Source organism: Xenopus laevis, chromosome 6L, assembly GCF_017654675.1.
Source record: "Xenopus laevis strain J_2021 chromosome 6L, Xenopus_laevis_v10.1, whole genome shotgun sequence".
In the NCBI taxonomy this organism is placed as follows: Eukaryota; Metazoa; Chordata; class Amphibia; order Anura; family Pipidae; genus Xenopus; species Xenopus laevis.
Genome location: NC_054381.1, coordinates 65,642,648 through 65,668,304, shown reverse-complemented (window position 1 = coordinate 65,668,304; position 25,657 = coordinate 65,642,648). Strand labels below are relative to the sequence as shown.

Genomic DNA, 25,657 nt, shown 5'->3' with positions numbered 1-25,657 from the left:
CAGAAAGCAGAAAAGTTGTTGCTCTAACCAGAAATTGCATAGATATGATTTATGAAGAAACAGAGAGAGCATGCTTTACAACAAACACACAAGAAAACTCTTTTTCCTTTTATTTACAGTAATTTATTCTGTAACAAAAGCATGAAGCGCGCGTGAGCACTGAGCAGAGGAAACCACATTGTGAACAAAGCAACAACCACATTCCGGCCGTTTCCGATTGTGTAACTAATAAATTACACAGTCTCTGCTGACCACGCCTACAAGGCGGCTTCGTTATGCGTCATTGCGCTTACGTGTAGTCGTGACGCCAATCTCGCGTGATGAGACTTGTGTCGTCGAGATTTTCTGAAAGACAGGAGGAGGAAGCTTGCAGTTAACTGCTTTGCGGGAGGTGTTAGTAGCGATCCGGCACTGCGGGCTGTTTTAGGAAAAGGGAGACTGGTGGGCTTTGTGTGATCACTTGGATTTGAGGGTGGAAATTCAACTTTCCCCTCCAGCCCATCCGGTTTCTATACGGCTCTACCGGGACGAAAACTACGACAAAGCGAGCAGAACAGGAAGCTGTGTAAGGGAAAGAAGATGCAGGCGCCCTAGCAACAGCCCTCCCTTCTAAAGCCTGTGGCTTACTGAAAGCGGGAACCCGGTAATACAAGTAAGTAGCGCTACAGCCGGCCCTTCATTTAGAGGCCAAACCCACGAGACCTGGAACGTATGTCCCCCCGTCTCCTCCTGATGGCGGCCCTGGGGAGGATGAAGGCAATTGTGTAATAGACGGGGTGGAAGTGGGCGCATCATTTTTAATCAGCATCGCAAAACGTGCTACTAGTGCCGCGCTGTCAGTAGTGTTAGTATAAAGATTCCGGAACAATTCCATAGCTTTCCCTGATTATTGGCTGAAGAAAGCAACATAGGAAAAACACATGGTGTGTGTGTAATGGCAAAACACGTGTATATCACGTCTGTATGACTTTTGCCTTTTGTATTTGTAACTTTCTCTAAAGGAGTGTGTAACAATGTATAGATTATATTTTATATAGTACCCCTATTGTGAAATATGAGTATTTTATTAGTCATCTAGGAGTTCCATGACCATATACTTCGGTCTCATGCTTTTATACAGTTCATGGAATTCCGGGGGGTTACTTCTAATATCCTCTTACTTTCCAACAAGGGGTACTTTATTATAATACACAAGTTTTAGGAGTCACGTGACAAAAATGACATCACTACTCGTCGTTTATAACTGATGACATCACTAGTCACCTTTTATATGGATATAATTTACAGGATATTCATGGCTTTGGTGTATTATATTATATATATATATATATATATATATATATATATATATTTGTTTTTTATGGTATTTAGTAGTGATAGCTCTAAAGCAACTGGATTTGTGAATTAGTTTTAACTGAAATGGACTTTTTATAATTTGCAGCTTCTGGATAACTGGTTTCCATTTAAGAAATAACTTACCTGTGCTAGATACTGGATATTGCCACCTGGCCGCTATTTTACTGGCCTGGCCGGTAAAAATGTTGCTGGATGCCAAAGTTATTTATAGGGAAAAATCACATAAATATAGGAATTCTGGTATTTTTTTCCCATAAAAGGTGGCATCCCTACCACCTTAATGAATGAACCTTAATTGATTTATTTCTTCTTCTAATTTTGGGATTTTCAAATTGCTAACACCTCCATAAAATAGATGGTCTTTTAGTTAACTGTACCTGCATGCAAATTTGCATATAACATTTTGAGGTGGAAAAATAGCATTTTACTTTGAACAAAATTTGTTCCCTTAGTTGTCAACAGCTTCAAAACTTTTGGGGGCATATTTATCAAAGGTCGAAGTTAAAAAAACTTCGGAATTCAAAAATACCCATCACATGGAGGTCAAAGTGGGTCGAATTCAGCCTACTTCGAATCGTACGATCGTACTTCGATTGAAGTTTTTTTTACTTCAACTTTCGGTCTCCCAAACTCCCCCCATTGCCTCCATACAGGTTATAGGAGGTCCCCCCATAGGCTAAAACAGCACTTCGGCAGCTTTTAGGTGGCGAATGGTCGAAGTTTTAAAGAGACAGTACTTGAAAAAAATTAGAATTTCGAGGTTTTTTTTCAAATTCGAATCGAAGTTGGACTATTAACTGGTCAAAGTACCCTAAAATTACTTCGAAATTCAAAGTTTTTTAACTTCGAAAATTCACTTCGATCTTGATAAATCTACCCCCAAATGTCACCCAGCATGTTTTGATCTATGCCATGCCGTGTTTACTGGCAAATTGTGGAATGGCACATACCCTCAAAACATTCTTTGTATGCAGTGTGTTGAAATCTATGTTTTACTGTAATGTGTGGCATATATAAAAAGAAAAGTATCCCTGTTGTAATATATAAGGGTATTATTAGGTGTCAAATTGGCCTTCTGCCTCTTCAATTTTAGTATATTATAGAACGGCTAATTATAGACTTAAATTGGCCTTCTTTTTTTTTTTTTTTTTTATAGTTTTTGTATTCTCTTTCAAGCTTTAAAATGGGGGTCAATGACCCCATCTAAAAAGAAAGAAATGCTCTCTAAGGCAATATATTTATTTCTATTGATACATCTTGCTATTCAGGTCATCTCCTATTCATATTCCAGACTCTAATTTAAATCAGTGCATTGTTGCTAGGGTAATTTGGACCCTACCAACCGGATTGCTGAAGTTAGAGAGCTGCTGAATAAAAAGCTAAATAACTCTACAAAAATGTAAAAAAAAAATGAAAACCAACTACAAATTGTCTCAGAATATCACTCTCAGTCTAATTTAAGGGTGAACAACCCCTTTAAAATGGTCAGTGATCATGGAAATTCTTGGTGACCTTGTAACATTATTTGTACATTTTTACAGATCTATATGAAATCAAATGGATCTGTAACTTATTTTTTGTTGTATATGACTCTCTCCATACTGTTGATTGTCTCTTCTTTTGATTCCTTTCAACACTAGTTCTTTCATTGCTGGAAATGTCTATTTGGCTATTGACATAAATGTACAGTAGAAGAGTTAACACATATATTGTAGCATTTTCCATACCACAAATATTTAATACTGTTAAAAATATAAATACTTTTTGCCCTTTACGTTACCTTATTCCTTGTGTATTGTAAGTTCAAGCATGTATACTTGCCAAATTTCTCACCATCAGAATATTGATATATTTCAGGCCTTTGCTTAGAAATGTATAAAGAGCTCTGTTTTAATACTGATATATAAAAGACATCACACGTTGAAGCACTTTCTGTCCAGATGCTGCATCAGGATCTGATATCACATTAATATTTAGGGTACGTTTATCAGGAGTCCACATTCTGTCATTCATTTTTTAACTGTCCATATATTTATTTATGAGCTCCTTTTTTCCATGGCTGCAACCTACACATTCATGAGTCACAGACCATTCACCTGCTCTAACTGGCCGATTCCAGCACGATTCATCAATTTGCAATGCACAACTGACACATAGCATATGAATGTGTTCTACTGCAAACAAATGTTAGGTTGAGGTAGCACCCTAATAATAAACCATTTAAATTCAAAAACATAATAGGCGATTTGTGAAAAATAACTCTACCACATCACTACAATTTTAGAGAAATTTTAATAATTGAGGCTGTTATTTAAGAGGAGATCACACAAACTCTACTTACAGTTGTAAAGACTTGAATTCCCTAACTTGGCTGAGCTGTGTATTGATAATTGTAGTCCATGTAACTGTTTATACATGTAGTTAGCCTTCCACATGGGGCAGTGCACCCCATTTTAAAATTGCTAAATAATTATGGATTTTGAAAGCATACTTGTTGCTTATTGTTTTAAATCCATAGTATGTATGGAATTAGGTCCTTGCAAACTATAGATTTTGTGAATAAAACAATAGGCAAAAGTATGTTCGGCCTTTCTGTTTTCATATTGTCTGCACCCAAAGTAAGCTAAGTGCCCTCCATACAATGGCTTTTGTAGGTTCTTGTATGCTTTGCCATTCAGAGTCCAGGTGATTTGTTATTTAAAATTAAATTGCCATTTTTAACAAAGAGAGATTTTGGCAACATTAAGAATTGGTATACCCAAGTACACAAGAGCTTACTGATATTTGTGGTATTGTGCAGCTCCAGGAATTTATTTTATCTTTTACGTCGCATGTTAACCAATAAAAGACACAGTCATAGACACATGCAAATCTGCACCAACTGCCTGCTCAGTCACTTTGTCAGTATGTTTTATTTATGATTCTCTATGACTGTCACACCAAGCAAAGCACAAAATTTGCCCTTTCTTTGAACTGACAGTCAGATGACTTTTCTGTCAGTATGAACTGGTAGTGATGGATTCCTATTTTCTCTGGCACCAGAGAAACCATTAGTGTGACATTTGCCTACATGCATATAGGTAACAGTTGCTAAAGGGGTTTTTCACCTTTAAATTTACTTTTAGTTTGATGTAGAGAGTGATATTTTGAGCCATTTTGAAATTGATTTTTATTATTTGTAGTTATATTTGGCTTTTTATTCAGCAGCTCTTCACTTTGCAATTTCCACAATCTGGTTGATCGGGTACTCTAGCAAGCATTTATTAACTTGAATAAGAGATAGGATTATGAATAGGAGATGGCCTCAACAGAAAGATTAACAATACATTTGTAGCTTTACAGAGCATTTGTTTTTTAGTTTGGGGTCAGTGACCCCCATTTGAAAGCTGGAAGGAGTCAGAAGAAGAGGGCAAATTAATCTAAAACTACATATAAATAAATAGTGAAGACCAATTGAAAGGTTTCTTAGAATTGGATATTCTATAACATGATACAATTTATCTTAAAGATGAACCACCCCTTTAAGCAAAAAGCACTGTTGCTGCCTGGAAATCTTATTTACAGTTACTGTACATTTAGACAGGAGGGGGTATTCAATGTGTGTATATATATATATATATATATATATATATATATTGTGAGAGAAATGCTGGATTAGAGGTGGAAGGTGTTTATATTTCTCCCAGATTTCTCTCTTATATATACTAAGCTCCAGGGAAAGTATGTCAGCAGTGAAAGAGTGTTCTTTCACTGCATTTGGCTTTTGGAAAAGCCGGTAAAAAGGGCCCTGGAGTGAATGGAAGTGAGCGGGTGGGACTTCCATTCACCAGGCTATCCAGGTTTTGGTGAAGCCTGGCTAATTAGTGGCCTCGTTAGACTTCAGGGGAAACCCCTTTAAACAGTGTGTCTCAAAGTTACTCTCTCTCTCTCTTCCTGGGGAACTGCCTGCATGCAGTAAGGGGAGAGCCGGACACAGTGAGTAACCAAACAAACAACTGTTTTTTGTAGAGTTGGATGCTAGATCCTCTCTATTGTATAGAGAGGGAGCGGACTGTATGTTAGTTAGAGCCGGACAGGCTAGGATTTCTTTTTATGTTTTGTTTTCCAATATGCTCCTGTGTGCCGGTTATATGTGAATAAAGCTGATTGCGGTCAGCCTAAAACTCAATGCTGAGTGTGAACTGTGGTTTTCTGAGACCAATCCGATCCCTGCAATCTACCTAAACCCCCCGAGACGGCACCGTTTGGACGAGTGACGTTACATATGGTGGAGGAGGCTTTGGCAATTTAAAAAAAAAAATATATATTTTTTTTTTTGTTTGGTTTTTTTTTTTTTTGAAGATTTAAAGGGCCAGAAACCCAGTTCCAGCTGTGCATTATAAAGTGTTTTGCTGCAAGGCATTATGGACGACGTTCTCAAGGCCCTGATACAGGCTACGGCTGCTCAGCAAGAGGCAACCAGAGTCCAGCAGCAACAGCTGATCGCAAACCGAGAGGAGCAGCGACAAGACCGGGAGCTCCTCAAAGAGGTAGTGCAGCAGCTAGCTGCAAGGAGTGCTGCAGCACCCCCTACAGAAACTGCTAAACCAACTGCTATACGGGCTAGCTACTATCTGCAAAAGCTGACAACAAGTGATGATGTTGAAGCTTACCTTTCCACATTTGAGAGGACAGCAGAGCGAGAGGACTGGGCCTAAAGAGGCAGTGGGCAGGCCTGGTGGCACCCTTTCCTCTCTGGGGAACCACAAAAAGCCTATTTTGATCTGGATCATGTTGCCGCTAAAGATTATGACAAACTAAAAGCTGAGATTTTGGCCCGGCTGGGGGTCACCCTCTCGGTCCGTGCCCAGCGTGTTCATCAGTGGATGTTTATGGCAGAAAAGCCTCCACGCTCCCAGATGCATGACCTAATTCATCTAACTAAAAAGTGGTTGCAGCCGGAGACCCTAACAGGGCCACAGATCGTGGAGCGGATAGTGATGGACCGGTACCTTAGGTCTCTGCCTTCACCTTTGCGCAAATGGGTAAGCCATGCAGACCCAACAACTGCAGACCAGCTTGTGGAAATGGTAGAGAGGTACCTTTCTGCCGAAGAGCTACTCAGTTTTCAACAAGTGGAGCACACCCTAGCTCCCAAAGGGAAACTTCCTGGCATATCCAGCAAACTCCCTGCATGGAAAAAGGGACCTACGACCGAGAAGAGCATGCTCCAACGTGGAGAATCTACAGGCACTAGACCCAGAGACTACCAAAATGTGCCAGGAGGGACCCCTCCTCGCAGAGGACCCAATAAAGACTTGGTGCGGTGTTACCGGTGCCATATGCTGGGACACTTTGCTGCCGACTGCAGCCTAACTGATGAACCTATGCAGTGTGATACTGCCTTAACAAAGAGACGTATGTCAATGTATGCTCAGGTTTTATGTACTGCCCTTCCAAAGACAGGGAAGGATAAGTACCTGTGTGATGTTGTTGTGGAAGGAAAGCTAGTAAATGCATTATTAGATTCTGGTAGCCAGGTTACCCTGATGAAAATCTTTGTTGATTGAAACGCCTCAGTATGGGCCTGAGACGGTAGGGGTCACATGTATTCATGGGGATACTCGCGAGTATGCTATGGCTGAAGTGGAAATCAAAACTGCCTACGGGACATTAAGGTACCCCCGTAGGGTTGGTTCCCACTTTACCACATGATATAATTTTGGGGAGGAACTTCCCCCATTTTTGGAAATTGTGGGAAACTGACAAGGTTATGGACCAATCCTACTCAAAGGGAAGCCGCCCTGATTCCGGTAATAAAGTGTCTGAGGGTGTACCGGAGGGTGAGGTTACGACAGATTTTCCCTTTTCTGTATTAGCAGGGGAATCTGATGAGGTACACCCGTTGGAGGAAGACAATGACATGCCTGACTTGGAGATTAGGAGGGATAATTTTGCTTCAGAGCAGTTAAAGGATCCCACACTGTCTAGAGCAAGGGCCAATGTAAAAATGATAGATGGGAAATCTATAGATTCTGACTCTAGACCCTCTTGTCCCTACTTAGCCCTCCAAAATGACCTACTATATCAGGTAGTAGAAAAGGGAAATGACCGGGTAGAGCAGCTGCTTGTCCCAAAACCATACCGGCGTATGGTACTTGACCTCGCACATAAACATGTGATGGGCGGACATTTAGGTGTAGAGAAGACCAAAGAGCGAATTTTGCAACGGTTTTTCTGGCCAGGAATACATGGTGAAGTCGAGCAATACTGTAGTTCCTGTCCAGACTGTCAGTATTCGGCTCCTAAGCCGCATTTTCGGAGCCCTTTGGTCCCTCTCCCTGTGATAGAGACACCATTTGAGAGGATAGCCATGGATTTGGTGGGCCCAATAGTAAAGTCTGCACGGGGACACCAAACATATATTAGTAATAATGGATTATGCTACCCGATACCCCGAGGCCATTCCTCTACGTAATACCTCCTCTAAATCCATTGCTAGAGAGTTGGTACATGTCTTTAGCAGGGTAGGAATCCCAAAGGAAATACTCACTGACCAAGGCACCCCGTTTATGTCCCGGGTCATGAAGGATCTGTGCAAGCTGTTTAAAGTAGTCCAACTTCGCACTTCAGTATACCACCCCCAGACTGATGGATTAGTGGAAAGGTTCAATAAAACGCTCAAAAATATGCTTAAGAAGGTGGTAGACAAGGATGGGAAAAATTGGGATTACCTGTTACCCTATTTGATGTTTGCCATAAGGGAGGTCCCTCAATCCTCTACGGGATACTCACCGTTTGAGTTGCTATATGGTAGGCACCCTAGGGGCTTGTTGGACATAGCAAAGGAGACTTGGGAGGGACAACCCACCCCCTTTAAAAGTGTCATTGAGCATGTATGCCAAATGCAGGACAGGATCACCGCGGTGATGCCCATAGTAAGAGAGCACATGGAGCAGGCGCAAGAAGCTCAACAGAGGGTGTATAATAGGGGTGCCAGAGTACGCAATTTTTCCCCTGGTGATCGTGTACTTGTGTTAATACCCACGGTAGAAAGCAAATTTTTGGCAAAGTGGCAAGGACCCTTTGAGATCCTTGAAAAGATTGGTGAAGTAAATTATAAGGTTCGCCAACCAGGTAAAAGAAAACCAGAGCAAATTTACCATGTCAATCTTATAAAACCCTGGAAAGAAAGAATGTCATTGTTCACCAAACCTACTTCATCTCTAAGGCAGAACCCTTAGTGCCAGAGGTTAACGTATCAGACTCCTTGTCAGACACTCAGAGGAAAGAAGTACAGACCTTTGTAACCCAGAATAGGGATGTTTTTTCTGAGAAACCTGGACGAACCTCTTTGGTAAAGCATGACATCATAACTGAACCTGGGGTAAAGGTTAACGTAAAACCTTATAGGGTGCCTGAAGCTAGACGAGAAGCCATATCTCAGGAAGTTAAAAAGATGTTAGAGTTGGGAGTCATTGAGGAGTCGCATAGCGAGTGGTCCAGTCCCATTGTTTTAATACCTAAACCGGATGGGAGCTGGCGCTTCTGTAACGACTTTTGAAAATTAAATACGGTCTCCAAATTTGATGCCTACCCTATGCCTCGTGTGGACGAGTTAATTGAGAGATTAGGGACGGCTAGATACCTGACAACCTTAGATTTGACCAAGGGCTATTGGCAGATTCCCCTGACGGATCAAGCCAAAGAGAAAACTGCTTTTAGTACTCCTGAAGGTCTGTTCCAGTATGTAGTGTTGCCGTTTGGGTTACATGGAGCCCCGGCAACCTTCCAACGTACCATGGACCAAATCTTAAGGCCCCATAGGCACTACGCAGCAGCGTACCTTGATGACGTCGTTATCCATAGCTCGGATTGGCAATCCCATCTACCTAGGGTACAGGCCGTGCTTGATTCCATACGAATGGCCGGTTTGATGGCTAACCCAAAAAAATGTAGCATAGGCCTGGAAGAAGCCAAGTATTTGGGGTATAACATTGGTAGAGGGCTAGTTAAGCCTCAGCTTAACAAGGTGCAGGCCATTCAAGAATGGCCTAGGCCAGTCACAAAAAAACAGGTTCGAGCTTTTTTGGGGATCACTGGTTACTATAGACGGTTCATAGCTAACTTTGCTACTATAGCTGTCCCTCTGACTGACCTTACAAAAAGGGACCAAGTCCATAATGATCAAGTGGAACTCTGAGGCAGAGCAGGCCTTTCAGACCCTGAAAAAAGCCTTATGTAGCCAACCAGTACTGATAACCCCAGACTTCACACAGACATTTATTGTACAGACTGATGCATCCGATGTGGGGGTCGGAGCAGTACTATCCCAAATCAGAGAAGGTGCAGAGCATCCTATAGTTTTCCTGAGTAAAAAGTTGAACATCCATGAGAGAAACTATGCTACAGTAGAGAAGGAATGCTTAGCAGTGAAGTGGGCTCTGGAGGAGCTTAGATACTATCTGTTAGGCCGCCAGTTTACATTAATTACTGACCACGCCCCCCTTAAATGGATGTGTGAAAATCGTGAAAAGAATAGAAGGGTGACAAGATGGTTCCTGGCCCTTCAGAACTACAAGTTCACAGTGGAGCATAGACCGGGGTCCCAGCTGGGAAATGCAGATGCCTTATCCCGGGTACACTGTCTTGAGGCTAATTGTGTTCCGACCCCTACGTCGAAACAGAGGGGGAGGGTGTGTGAGAGAAATGCTGGATTAGAGGTGGAAGGTGTTTATATTTCTCCCAGATTTCTCTCTTATATATACTAAGCTCCAGGGAAAGTATGTCAGCAGTGAAAGAGTGTTCTTTCACTGCATTTGGCTTTTGGAAAAGCCGGTAAAAAGGGCCCTGGAGTGAATGGAAGTGAGCGGGTGGGACTTCCATTCACCAGGCTATCCAGGTTTTGGTGAAGCCTGGCTAATTAGTGGCCTCGTTAGACTTCAGGGGAAACCCCTTTAAACAGTGTGTCTCAAAGTTACTCTCTCTCTCTCTTCCTGGGGAACTGCCTGCATGCAGTAAGGGGAGAGCCGGACACAGTGAGTAACCAAACAAACAACTGTTTTTTGTAGAGTTGGATGCTAGATCCTCTCTATTGTATAGAGAGGGAGCGACTGTATGTTAGTTAGAGGCCGGACAGGCTAGGATTTCTTTTTATGTTTTGTTTTCCAATATGCTCCTGTGTGCCGGTTATATGTGAATAAAGCTGATTGCGGTCAGCCTAAAACTCAATGCTGAGTGTGAACTGTGGTTTTCTGAGACCAATCCGATCCCTGCAATCTACCTAAACCCCCCGAGACGGCACCGTTTGGACGAGTGACGTTACAATATATATATATATATATATATATATATATATATATATATATATATATATATATATATATATATATAATCAATAAGAAAAACCTCAATCCTTGAAAGTAATTAATGCCTCCTATTCAAACAATCAATGTGGATATTTTATTGAAAGCACAGGTAGCTATCTGGAAACCCATTATCCAGAAAGCTCAGAATTATGGAAAGACCATCTCCCATAGACTCCATCTTATCTTACATGGGGCTAGACATTTTGTCAATTTCCCAGCTGTCCTTGGTCATGTGACTTGTGCCTGCACTTTAGGAGAGAAATGCTTTCTGGCAGGCTGCTGTTTTTCCTTCTCAATGTAACTGAATGTGTCTCAGTGGGACATGAGTTTTTACTATTGAGTGTTGTTCTTAGATCTACCAGGCAGCTGTTATCTTGTGTTAGGGAGCTGCTATTTGGTTACCTTCCCATTGTTCTTTTGTTTGGCTGCTGGGGGGGAAAGGGGAGGGGTGATATCACTCCAACTTGCAGTACAGCAGTAAAGAGTGATTGAAGTTTATCAGAGCACATGTCACATGACTTGGGCCAGTTGGGAAATTGACAATATGTCGAGCCCCATGTCAGATTTCAAAATTTAATATAAAAAAATCTGTTTGCTCTTTTGATAAATGGATTTCAGTGTAGAATTCTGCTGGAGCAGCACTATTAACTGATTCATTTTGAAAAAATTTTTTTCCCGTGACAGTATCCCTTTAAGCTCTTCGGGGAGCTGCTGATTTGTTGGCAAGATGTACACAATATGCAGTGTCTTCCCTTTCCATGGAATCTTAAGCAGTTAAGCAATAAAGGACCTCCTTCTGACTGTAAGATCCACTGTGCTTCATTCCCACAATGGCAAGCATACATGATAGGTTGCATATATGATCATATATGTGATTTCTGTTCTGTTGATTTTATCAGTTAACATTTTTACATGCATTTATTAGTGTTGCATTATGGGGATTACCTCATATTTACTGTGTTTTTCCTTTTATTTTCATAAATTAACTTCAGATGATCAATCAATTTGTTCTCTCATCTGCATTAGTGTTATAGGCTGAAGGCATAATGGGTGATTTTGGCAAGTGAAAAACTTTGACTTGCCCCCTGCTTTATCCCAATGAATTGAATGCATGACCTGAAATACTCACTTGAACTGGTGTCTTCAGGTGTTTACTATACAAGTCGGTGAGAAAAGGCAGGGGGTGATCATCCAACTGAAAAGCATGCTGTGTGCCATCAGCCTTAAGAATGATCATTTATTAATTTATAGTTTTATAAGAAAATTCATACTTTGTTTAGCTTTTCTTCCTAAGACAAGGGTACTCTTATGGTAGAACAATGCTTCTCATTCATATGCTTATGTTTTGGCAAAGCCAAACAACCTTTGCACCATTTCCCTGGTCACTAGGATGCACTTTCCATTAATTGTGAATGTTTACCCTGTCCAACCATGGATTGTCTCACTTATATAAATCCATGAAATAAGATTAACATTGCTTCATCTATATTTTTAAAGCAGTGGTTCACCTTTTAGTTAGCTTTTAGTATTTTATGGAATTATTGTAAGCAACTTTTTAGTTGGCCTTCATTTTTCTTTTCTTATAGTTTTTTAATTATTTGCCTTTTTTCTGACTTTCTTATTTTCAAATGGGGGTAACTGACTCCATGAACACATGCTCTGTAAGGCTACAAAGTTATTTTTGTACCTTCTTTGTATTACTCCTCACCTATTCATATTCATGATGTCTTTATTGAATCCTTTGTGTCTTACAAATGAGTCAAGTGTCTCCCAACAGTCCATTAAGGGGTGGTTTAGCTTTACATGAACTTTTAGTATTTTCTAGAAAGGCCAATTTGTCTTCATTATTTATTTTGTATCAGTGTTTAAATATTTGCCCTGTAAGACTACACATTTATTGTTAATGCTACTTTTTGTGACTCATCTTTCTACTCCGGCTCTCCCCTATATTCCAGTCTCTTGTTAAAATAAATGCATGGTTGCTAGGGTAATTTGGATCTGGAGAGCTGCTGAATAAAACACTAGATAACTCAAAAAACACAAATCATAAAAAATTAAAACCAATTGCAGAGTGTCTCGAATATCCCTCTCTGCATCATACTAAAAGTTAATTTAAAGGTGAGCATCCCCTCTAAGGAGTCTAAATTGACTGTAAATGTGAACTGGAGTGGTTACAATGAATGCTTCCATACTTCTCGCCAGTGGCTTATCTATTTTGCCTTACATTTTCTGATTGGAATACATCCAGATATACATTCATTGCTTAAAGCACAAAGTCGCACATATAGCCTACAAGAATTTGGAGTAAATGTAAATGTTGACCATGAGGGTAATGACACGCTACCACACATTGGCTGTTTTTAAGTAACCCAAAGCTTGTCAGATAATAGTTGTGTGAATATTTACACTGTAGCATTGCCTCATGGCACAAATGATTTCTGTGTAAGTCTCTGTCCACTGTTTCAGAAACTTTGGTTCGACATTTTAAGGCTACTTAAATATGTGCAAATAAACATAAAACAAGGGGCGTGCACCCATTGTGTAAAATTGTATCAGCACCTTTATTGAGATAAAACTATATTGCACTTACAATGTAGCAAAGATTAATCACTTATCAGAACAGTCAATTCTATGTGTTCCTAATGCAATTTGTCTGTGTCTCAACTTTCTCAAGGGTAGTGGAGTGCTTTATCCTAAAGGAGACATAAAGGATAAATTAAAAAAAAACAACTAATTTTGTAGGCAATTATAAGTAATATATGGTGTTGCTTTTACATGGTGCTAAAAATTTTAAAAAAATTTAAAAATTCCCCTTTATTGGAGCTCCCTATATATATATGTTCTCTGGTCCCTGTCAGTGTTTCAAATGAGGGGTGGGCCTGTCCTAACAGTCCCTGCCTGAAGCACAGTAGAAGGGGGAACAGCCAATCACAGCCCTGCAGTCACACAAGCACAGACAGGTTTCCATTTCCTATCAGGTCCTGCAATCTGCTGATTGGTTCCTGTTTTACAGTACAGTGTGCTGAGAGCAGACAGCTCCCCTGCACAGCCTGGGAATTCAGGGAGCAGGAAGTTGAAAGGAAGGGAGGGATTATTAGGGTTTTTGCAGAAATATTCAATAAATCAGCCTAAAATACTATTTTTTAAGCATAATTCTTCTATACCTAAATGAGTGGTACATTCTTATTTTTTACACAAAATGTCTCCTTTAAAAACTAAAACTTAAAAATGTGGCAGTTAAAGTGCCCAAAAACCCTTGTGCCTTTTTTTTTTTTTTTTTTGCCCTGCAGTTGAAGTAAGAAGCTACTCCTCTTTGCCGACAACTGGAAAAAAGAGAGCACACTTTGAATAGTATATATCAAAAATACTTGAACATGTAAGATGCTCTTAGGAAAATGTATTTTTTACATTCCGCAAATGCTAAGGTTTGGTCCTTTGTGAGCAGATTGGCAGACCATTCAGCAGTTTGTGTGTCAAAAACATTGGCTTGACAAACAAAACAGTTGGGTTTTGACTGGTCAGTCTTGTTGGGTTTTCAGAATATAACACATTTGCAGGTGATTACATTCATTTCTTGTGGCCCCAGTTATTATAATTCTCACTGCCACATTGCACAATTTGAGATTAATGGCTTTCAATGATGAAATGTGGCCATGTATTTGCCATGTATGATCTCCTTTTATAAATAGATTCATTAGATACATATTTAGGGTAGTGGCAGACAGGGAGATTAGTTGCCCAGCGACAAATCTCCTCTACTGTGGGTGACTAATCTCCCCCAACTGCCTTCCCGGCAGGATCGATTCGGATTTCTGAAGTCGCCCGAACTTGAATTTGCTTTTTTTTTTTGTTTCCTGTGACTTCAACATATGTTATTTTTAGGGCAAATGTCTTGTCTACAAGACAAGCCTCTCCATATATTTGACCTTGGTGAAGTAGAATATCTTTATATTTTATAGTAGGGAATAGATTTTCTTGGTAAAATGTGCAATCAGTCATATTAGAAATATAATTTGATTGCGTGTTCTAAACAATAATATATATCAACATTAGCCTAACTATGTAATATCATTTATTTTCCTGCTGACTTCTGTCTACTCATAGTTTTTTTTTTAACCTATTATAAGTGTATTTTAATACTTACAATAATTTTACAGTAATCTGATAAAGAATGGGTATTTAAAACCAATTAAACTAACACCCTAAAAAATTACATTTTAAAATATGAATGTATATTAAAAGTTACCTACATGTCATGTTGGTTGTTTTTGCTGAGAGGTTTGTTTTTTTAAATTGTTGTTAGCTGAAGTTTCAACCTGACTGTGCCATCTCAGCCTGTCAGTTAAAGTCTCTAATGCTAACTGACTGCTGCACAAATATGGCAGCCCCCCTCATACAGGAACATGGGGCATCAGACAGGTAATGTAAAAGCATCAGGCAAATACTTTATGGCAAAGTTATAAGTAGCTTTCAAAGGCAATATTATGATAGATGTAAAAAGGAGTTTAATTTCTGGTGTCAGTATCTCTTTAAGACAGAACTTACATTAGGGGCAGATTTATTAAGGGTCAAATTTAAAATTGAATTTTTGAAATTCTTTTATTGTTAAATTTGACTAGGGAATTATCCAAACTTAATTCAAAAATCTAATTTGGTTTTTTTGAGATTTATCATACTCTCGGCTATTCGCCACCTAAAACCTGCCAAATTACTGTATAAGTCAATGGGAGAGGTGCAGTGACCAATTTGGAATTGTTTGTAGCCTTCCTGACAGTCGAGTTTTTTTCGGAGAAAAATTCGATTTGAGTTTTTGAGTCCGTAAAATTAGTCCAAGTTTGACATATTAGATATTTTAAATAAATTATAGATATTCAGATTTTGAGTAAAATCAAATTCATATGAGTTTAAAAAAACTTGCATGAATTCGAAATTCAACCCTTATGCCTCTTAAGGTGGCCATAACACATAACAATTACGATCTTTCTTAGAAAAGATCTTTCCAAGAAAGATTGTTCATTCCAATACTCGCGTGTAGAGCTGAATCGTCTGATACAATAAACAAATAGAATTCTACCTGTATTTGACAATTCAGGCACCCAATCAAAATTTTCAGTCCGATCGACAAGCCGACCAATATCCAAGTCCTCTGCCGATATCGGTCTGGTCATTTCCCACCATACATGCACCGAATATTGTACGAAAATTCATTTCATACGATATTATCTGTGCGTCTATGGCCTTTAATCTTACGTCATCCTGTGCCCTTTGTTCAACTGTTAAAGGGGTTGTTCACCTTTAAATTAAGTATGATGTCGAGAAAGCTATTTTGAGACCATTTGCAATTGGTCTTAATGATTTATTATTTGTGGATTTTTAGTTAGTTCACTTTACAGCAGCTCTACAGTTTGCAATTCCAGCCATCTGGTTGCAAGGGCCAAAATGATCATGGCAACCATACAGTGATTTGAATAAGAGACTAGATTATGAATAGGAGAGGGTCTGAATAAAAAGATGATAAATAAAAAGTAGCAAGAACAATGCAATTGTAGCCTTGAAGAGCATTTATTTTATAGATGGGTCCCACTTGAAAGGTGGAAAGAGTCAGAAGAAGAAAGTAAATAATTCAAAAACTATAAAAAAAAAGAAAAAAAAAGGAAAAATGAAGACCAGCTGAAAAGTTGCTTAGAATTGGCCACCATAAAGGTGAACCACCCCTTTAATCGCAGGAGTTTTAAAGCATTGAGCTGTGCTAGTACTAAATGATGGAGAATAGGGAATATATAAAATGAGACATAGTTGAGGTGGATAAAGGGGGAGGGGATGGGATGGTTCAGGCCCATACAGTCACGTACTTGGCTGTTCTTTAGCCAGGAAGTGAATGGGAGTGTGTGTGTGGGAGAGAAGATCCTGCATTACATCTCCTCCCTGACATTTCAATGGATTGTTTTATTCTGTTAAAAGCTTCATCTCTCTTACATAGCTTCACATAAGGGGAGGCATTTAAGGACACAGAACTATGTTTATTCTATATAAGGATTGTGTGATCTGTGCGGTCTTTTAAGGACACTGTGGCATGCCTATGCTTTGGTGCCACAACACTAAGTTGAAGGGCCATGTACTGATTAAAAGTATTTTAAGAACAGAAAGCTTCTTGCACATGAATAATTATTTAGTCTTGCGTTTTGAATTTAAGAATGTATGAAATTAATTTTCTTCCTTTTCCCATACATTCAGTAAGCTAGATCATGTCAAACTTTCCCTGTGTTCACCAACAAAATATGCAGATGAGTAAATGAAAGATTAACTTCTAAAGGACCAACATATCCCACACCGTCTTACAATGGAAAGGCGTATTCGTCAGTCAAATTTACAGTTTCTTGTGAATGACTATATACACTGTGCTGGCCTGCAACTAATTTGCTTGAAGGATAACCTGAGCTTAATATGAGGCATGATGGCATCAAACACCAAGATAATTTAATGGATAAAATACTGCCCTTTTGCTATGTGTTGCCTAATAGGGCACTATTCAAGCTTAATGTATAATTATTTTTAATTTGCTTTATTTCTGCTACAATTCAGTAAAGACTGACTCAGTTTTAGCCTGACCTAAGAGCAGCTTTAGTTTTACTGGAAGACTGGTCACCAGCTCTTTATCACCTCTTGCAGGACATGGTTTTCAAGGTGGTACGGAATAAGGTTACTTGCTGTAAACTAGTCAAATAGGGACATAAATGACATTCTGCATAGCAGGGAAAACAGCCTGGCTAAACAGATACCAACTTGTGTGTGTGTTTATATATGTTTTCATTTATATAGTGCTACTTAAAGGGATACTGTCATGGGGAAAAAAAAAATTTTTTCAAAATGAATCCGTTAATAGTGCTACTCCAGCAGATTTCTGCACTGAAATCCATTTCCAAAAGAGCAAGCAGATTTTTTTTATATTCAATTTTGAAATCTGACATGGGGCTAAACATTTTGTCAATTTCCCAGCTGCCCCTGGTCATGTGACTTGTGCCTGCACTTCAGGAGAGAAATGCTTTCTGGCAGGCTGCTGTTTTTCCTTCTCAATGTAACTGAATGTGTCTCAGTGGGACATGGGTTTTTACTATTGAGTGCTGTTCTTAGATCTACCAGGCAGCTGTTATCTTGTGTTAGGGAGCTGCTATCTGGTTATCTTCCCATTGTTCTTTTGTTTGGCTGCTGGGGGGAAAAGGGAGGGGGGTGATATCACTCCAACTTGCAGTAAAGAGTGATTGAAGTTTATCAGAGCACAAGTCACATGACCAGGGGCAGCTGGGAAATTGACAATATGTCTAGCCCCATGTCAGATTTCAAAATTGAATATAAAAAAATCTGTTTGCTCTTTTGAGAAATGGATTTCAGTGCAGAATTCTGCTGGAGCAGCACTATTAACTTATTCATTTTGAAAAAAAATTTTTCCCATGACAGTATCCCTTTAAGTACGCAGCAGGAATTTCCGATCAGAGCTCAATATGCCTAACACTTGCCTTAGATTGCATTTCCTTACATAGTAATTGGGTTGAAAAAAGACCATCAAGTCCATCAAGTTCCACCCCTCCAAATGAAAACCCAGCATCCATACACACACTCCTCACTACTTTCACATAAATTATGTATTCCCATACCTATGCTAACTTGTAGACTTGTGACCCTTCCCATTGATTTCAGTGGGAAGAAGCTCCTGCATTGAGTTATTTATCATTTAGTCATTTATTAATTCCAAGTACCAGCCATCTGTCTGTGCCATTGCCCTAACATGCAATATTTTTGGATTAAAAAGGCCTGCAAAATTTTAACATACCCCCTGCCCCTCTAGGATAAGAAAGGGCTAAAGAGTTTAAAAATCAACATCCTTGTTTGTGTAATGAAAAGTCACATGCTTTTAAGGCTTCTGATCAGCCAGGCCCTTCGACTCGGGCAAATCCATATCTGGAAAAGTGTCAATCATGGATTTGTTGTGTGCTGAATTATATGTAAATACTGTTATGGCATGTCCAATTTCTAGTGTTCTTGGCCATTTGAGAACATTCAGAAGCAAATTCAGTAGCAATTACAGTTTAAGGGGGGGGGGCACTTGCTATAATATTTTTATCTTAAATGTAGATTTGAATGGGAAGTATCACTGGGCTTTTGAAGAGACGCAATGCCTCATTTAGCTTCATTGGGTCTTGGGTACATTTGAATTGATGCTTTGTTTCACAAAATGTTTCTCTTTTCATGAAAAAAAACTTCACAGCTTCTGCTGTTGTTTTTCAGGTTCTGGGAATATTTTAATGGCACAGTCTGGATTTCAAGTAGCCTCTGTCAAGGAGCACTCGGCCAATTAACGCTCAGAAATTACAGGCACTCACTGGATTGTGGAATCTTTTATGTATGAAGTACTTTGTTGGCTAAATATTTGAAGGCACTTTTACTAACTGTGCCACGGTCAATTACATTTTTTTTTATATAAATTTTTGCCATCTACACAACGCTCTTCTTTTGCTTTTTGACCAGTGGAGGTATTAATGGAATGCAGTCATGTCCACTCAGGACGAAACACAGATCAATACTGAATATGCAGTTTCCTTACTGGAGCAGCTGAAACTGTTCTATGAGCAACAGCTACTGACTGACATAGTATTAATTGTTGAGGGCACTGAATTTCCATGTCATAAAATGGTTCTGGCAACATGCAGCTCTTATTTCAGGTAAGTTGAAATGCACAGATAAGCACAGATAAGGGGTATAGACTGTGAACATTCATTGTAGAATATCAAGCTGATAGCCTTGATTATTAAGGCTATAGAAATATTTGGATGGCTTGCTTCTAAGTAGCCGAGATCATGAGCAATTGTATTCACTGAGAAGGGATCCACTGAGGTATTAAAGCCATACTGACACATTTCTATGAAAATCCATGGGAACATGTCAGTATTGCTAAAGAATTGAGACATCAGCATTGATGAGTGAATTTATTTTGCCAGCCATGGATTTGCAAATTTTTTTGCAAAACCAGTGCAATTTTGCAATGAAAAAATGCCCTTTGACTTTAATGCATTTGGAGAAAAAAAAGTCACCATAAGAAAAAATGGTTATTGACTTTAATGCATTTGGAAAAAAATGTTGCGCATGTAACAATTAGTTGCATTTAAAAACGCCTATTTGCATTGGCCTTCATTATTTATTTATTTTTTTATAGTTTTTGAAATGTTTTCCTGCTTTTTCTGACTCTTTCCAGCTTTCAAATGGGGATAACTATTAAAAAGCAAATGCTCGTTAAGGCTTCAAATGTATTTCTTTTACTACATTTTATTACTTATCTTTCAATTCAGGCCCATCCTATTCATATTCCAGTCTCTTATTCAAAACAATGCATGGTAGATAGGGTAATTTGGACCCTAGCAGCCAGATTGCTGAAGTTGCAAACTGGAGACAGCCTTTCCTGTATTTCGGAGCTTTCTGGATAACGGGTTTCCATATTACATATCCTATACATGTAAAAGGAAATCATTTTTAAAAAATGTAAAATTCAATTTCATTAAAATGGAGTCAGTCACCTTCCTGTAATTCTGAGCATTCGGGATGTACTCCCGACCTACATAGTTTTTTTTAGGTGGAATAAAAGTCACAAAGCATAAAATATAGAAAAAAAACAAACAAGCACTGAATGAAAATGAAGTCCAAGACTGGTACTTAAAGGGTTAAACATATATTACGTGTAGTGGATAATTCCGCAGTACTGTTTATTGCTGTAGTGAAAGATAAAAGTATTATAAAAGCAAGTGTGATCTCCTGGTGACCTAATTTTCTATGTGCTTGGTTTCTTTTTCAGGGCTATGTTTATGAGTGGACTGAGTGAAAGTAAACAAACACATGTACATTTGAGAAATGTGGATGCAGCTTCCTTGCAGATCATTATAACGTATGCATACACGGGTAACTTGGCAATAAACGAGGGCACTGTGGAACAGCTATATGAGACTGCATGCTTTTTACAGGTAAATATGTAAATAACTGTAATGTATATGTAAATCAGAAGTCTGAAGCTGGGCTCTTGAATCTGTTTTCATATCACTAGAAGCAGGACAAAGACAACTGAAGTTTGGTCAGTTATGTAACCAGTGTCAGACTGGGGTGTGTGGGGACTAGCAGGACTACCACCTCAGGGCCAATCCCCACCCATTGAGTACTCTCCTACCTGTCGCGAGCCCCCCACCCCAGATGTGAGATCCTGCGAAATCAACCTGCCATACACTACCACACATGTGCCCATCTCCTCATGTTTTACCATTAACTTGCCACAATCAGCAGTGGGGAGGCACCTATATTATCCAGCACAGAGAAGGCCTGGGTCAGCTGGGACCCACCATGTTTTTTCCCGCCATCCCACTCTGACCCTGTGTGTAACTATAGTGGATGTGGACCCTACAACTGCTCATGTCCCAGGATGAAAAGGGGGGTTAGTGGGACATTCTATGTGGTTATAAAATGTTTTATTATCAAAGCTTAGAGCCTAAAATTATACCATATATTATACCATTTTTTTTTTTTTTTTTTGCTTTACTTTGGCAGCAGTTGTCCCGGGCTAGGGATTTTCAGTCCTTGGTTACATTGCTTAAAATGCAAGAACAAAAACCGATTCCTAGTTTTATATTTTTCCTTTCACCCGTAACTTCATGTAAAATTTCTGTTTAAGGAAAACCGTAATATTACAAACTGCACGTTAGGTTTTCATGACTAAAGTGGGTTATTGCCATACAGAAAGTTCACCGTCTTGATAACAGATATATGTTAACCTTTGGCTGTTGTTAAGAAACACGTCTATCCTTAATAAATGTAGTTGTAGTGGGTGTTCACATCAGCAGTCTATATCAACCAAGGGCACATGCATATACTTGTACAGATATGGGACCTGTTATCCGGTATGCTTGGGGCCTGGGGTTTTCCAAATAATGGATCTTTATGTAATTTGGATCTTTGTACTTTAAGTCTACTAGAAAATCATTTAAATATTAAATAAATGATTTCCCTTTTCTCTGTAATAATAAAACAGTACCAAACTAGTAAATAATCCTTATTGGAGACAAAACAATTTTATTGAGTCGATTTAAGGTATGTTGATTCAAATTACCAAAAGATCCCCTTATCCATAAAACCATAGGTCCTAAGCGTTCTGGATAACTGGTCCCATACCTGTATTGGCAGAGTTTACTTTTGAAGTTTTTTATTTCTGTTCTGAGCACTGCAAAGCAACCTATCACTGAGGCTTCTTTAGTTGTGTAATCCTTCTGCATAAACTACTATCCCATTTGTTTTTCATAAGAATATTATTTTTCACAAGAATACACCTATGTAGTGTGGTGACATAATGCACTGCAATATTTTTGTAATTCATTGTCCTTTTTCATTGCAGGTGGACGATGTATTGCAACTCTGTAGAGAATATTTAATTAAAAAGATCAATGCCAAAAACTGTGTGCGGCTGCTAAGTTTTGCCGATCTGTTTAGCTGTGAAGAACTAAAACAAAGCGCCAAAAGAATGGTAGAGCACAAATTCACAACTGTGTATCACCAGGAAGCTTTTATGCAACTGTCCAGTGAGCTCTTGATAGAACTTGTTAGCAGTGACAATCTGAATGTGGAAAAAGAAGAGACAGTCCGAGAAGCTGCAATGTCTTGGCTTGACTACAACACTGTGTCCCGCTCACAGTACTTGTCTACTGTTCTGAGCCATCTCCGTATAGATGCATTATCAGAAGTGATACAGAGGGAGTGGTTTCAAGGTCTGCCCCCAAATGACAAGTCTGTAGTGGTTCAGGGACTCTACAAATCAATGCCTAGATTCTTTAAACCCAGACTTGGCATGACAAAAGAGGAGATGATCATTATAATTGAAGCTGCTTCAGAAAATCCTAGTTATTGCTCCACAGTCTGTTATAGTCCGCAGGCTGAGAAAGTGTACAAGCTTAGTAACCCTCCCGCTGAGCTGCACAAGGTTGGGACAGTAGTAACTCCAGATAATGATATTTACATAGCCGGTGGGCAAGTCCCTGTAAAAACCACCAAAAGCAATCATAGCAAACCAAGCAAACTACAGGCTGCTTTCAGGACTGTGAATTGCTTCTACTGGTTTGACGCCCAGCAGAATACTTGGATTCCAAAGACCCCCATGTTGTCCGCTCGTACTAAGCCTTCTTTGGTGTGGTGTGATGGGTACATCTATGCAATAGGAGGAGATAATGCTGGTGGTGAACTAAACAGAAGGACCGTGGAAAGATACGACTGTGAGATAGATGAGTGGACAATGGTGAGCCCTCTTCCGTGTGCATGGCAGTGGAACGTGGCAGTAGTAGTCCATGACTGCATTTATGTTATGGCATATAACCTGACATACTGTTATGTTCCAAGGACTGGCGGTTGGGTTGAAATGGCAATGAGACAAACAAGTAGATGCTTCGCTTCTGCAGCTGCCTTTGAAAACAAAATATTCTACCTTGGAGGTTTGCATATCGGCAACAATTCTGGAATAAGGCTCCCTTCCAACACGGTGGATGGCTCTTCTGTCACAGTTGAAGTATATGATGTGAATAAAAATGAATGGCAGGTGGGCGCTAGCATTCCTGCCAAGCGTTACTCTGATCCCTGTGTTCGAGCCGTTGTTATATCCAATTCCTTGTGCGTTTTTATCAGAGAAACTCACATGCATGAAAAAGCGAAATATGCCATCTACCAGTATAATATGGACCTCAATCAGTGGTTTCTGAGGCAGCAGATATCTGAGCGTGTTCTTTGGGATTTAGGCAAAGAGTTTCGGTGCACTGTAGGGAAGCTCTACCCATCATGCCTTGAAGGATCCCCATGGAAACCTCCAACTCATCTGTTCTCTCCTGATGGGGCTGATGAATTTGAACTTGACAGAGACATGGTTGCATTACCATCTGTATAGCTGGATAAAGACCAGACACTTCATGTATGCATGGATCTCAGTTCCTCAGTGAGAGTTCTTAAGAATTGTGCTGTTAAGGAATCAGGCTGGAAAAAAAAAGTTTGCTTACTTTACAGGCATAATTTGTATGCCACATACTTAACATATTTGTAGCCTTTAATGCATTTATATAGGGGAGATGCTTCCATTATCCCATGACCAGCTAATGGAAAGAGCAAAGCAAAAACTGTATATTATGCGAGCCTTTGCATCCAGTTTACCAAAAGCATTTATATATATATCTTTGTGATTTTTCTTTCTTTTTTGTTTTTGAGATTTTTTTTTTTCTCCTTGACATAAAATTTCACATTAGTGACCCAACTATTCCTTGTATTATAAGTAAAAGCGCTTTCTGGGAGAATCTTCCATTAGCCTCAGTTACATCTAGTTAGCGATCCTACTTATGAGCTGGACTATACGTGCAAATGTGCAGTGTTCACCCAATCTCCGTGCATACCTCTAAGGATAAAATCATCGGTCTAATTATTCTCTTTTTTGTTTTTTACCTTCCAGGTTGTCTTGTAATCATTTAAAAAAAAAAAAAAAATCTAGATTCACATACTGTGTACGCTTCAGAATGTTAGAAATACTCAGACAGAATCCCTTGCTGTGTGACATCATCTGATGTAAATGCTTTGCAACAAATTAAGTGTCGTTTCAAAAAGTGTGGCTTTGGAAGTAAAGGAAAATATGCAGTTCATCTGCAGTTTATATTTTTAACAAAGTGATTTTTTTTTTTTCACCAAAGTCCCACTTTAACACACAATCTATATGATATATATATAATTTTTTTTTGCTAAATTCAATCTTTCCTGCTGTGGGAACTGTAGCATTTGATTTAATAACATGCAGGTCAATAGATGACTGCAGGCTCAGTCAGACTGTGCAATGCACATGTTTCTGTTGTCAATAAACCTGTAGCTTTGTTTCAGTACAGGTCTTCCAAAAAAGGGCCTTGTAACGTCTCTGCAGGCGTAATTGGGCATCTCATGAACTGCCAGCCCCTCATAGTACGGGTCCCTGTGGAACTTTAACCCCTAACTGTTTCATTGCAGTAAAGGGATTAAATAACAGAGCCTTCACATTCTGTAATACACCTGTGTGGGCTCACTCATACAATATTCTGCTGCTGATGTCTATTTCTTTCCCTACACCCATTTGTACAAACATTGTTTTAGAGTGGAATAACTAGGTCTGTATCATTTTTGTTAACTTAACAAGCATTTACTGTAGTGTGATTGTGTATTGGTATACCCTACTTTGTCTCTTTCGCTTTTTTTTCTCCCCTCATATGGGGAAGGGAAAAATACTGTTCAGGAATACATTTACACAGCACTCTGCACAAGAGAGCACATCCCAGTGCTGCTCCGGCATTAATAACAATCCCAGGAACCACTAGCAGTAGAGGGGCACCGCCGCCAACTTAACATGAGCACAGGTGCTTCATGACATATCCTACTAGCATGTTCAGCTGCATTATGTTCTGGCACTGTATTTTGAATGACATTAATTTATTAAAAAAAAATTAAACTGACAATTTGTGCATTTATTTTCTTTGTACATTTTTATTTTAGGAGTTCTTTATAAAAACAACTGTTTCAAATGGTCTGTGTAATACAGGTATGGGACCAGTTATACATAAAGTTTCAGATTACGGGAAGGCCATCTCCCATAGACTCTATTTTAATCAAATGATTAATATTGTTAAAAATGATTTCCTTTTTCTCTGTAATAATAAAACGGTACTTGATCCCAACTGAGATATAAATCCTTATTGGAAGCCAAACAATCCTATTAGGTTTAATTGATATTTAAATATTTTTTTAGCAGGTTTGAGATATGGAGATCCAAATTACCGAAAGATCCCTTATCCAGAAAACCTCAGCTCCCAAGTGTTGTGGATTACAGGCCCCATACCTGTATTGACTTTTATCTGTTTGTTGAACAGGAGAGTATTGGT

At 39.1% G+C, this 25,657-nt stretch overlaps 1 protein-coding gene across 2 annotated transcripts; it reads left to right on the top strand.

The window, feature by feature from the left end:
* Positions 1-289: 289 nt before the first annotated feature.
* LOC108719006 (kelch repeat and BTB domain-containing protein 2) lies at positions 290-25,231 on the top strand. Of its 2 annotated transcripts, XM_041566138.1 has the most exons (5): positions 290-652; positions 11,388-11,505; positions 18,987-19,420; positions 20,545-20,710; positions 22,126-25,231. In XM_041566138.1, exons 3-5 carry the CDS (start codon positions 19,251-19,253, stop codon positions 23,656-23,658), a joined length of 1,869 nt encoding a protein of 622 aa, XP_041422072.1. In that variant the 5' UTR covers positions 290-652; positions 11,388-11,505; positions 18,987-19,250; the 3' UTR covers positions 23,659-25,231. The 2 variants fall into 2 exon arrangements, with proteins under 2 accessions (XP_041422072.1, XP_018123078.1); XM_018267589.2 differs by lacking the exon at positions 11,388-11,505.
* Positions 25,232-25,657: the final 426 nt, after the last annotated feature.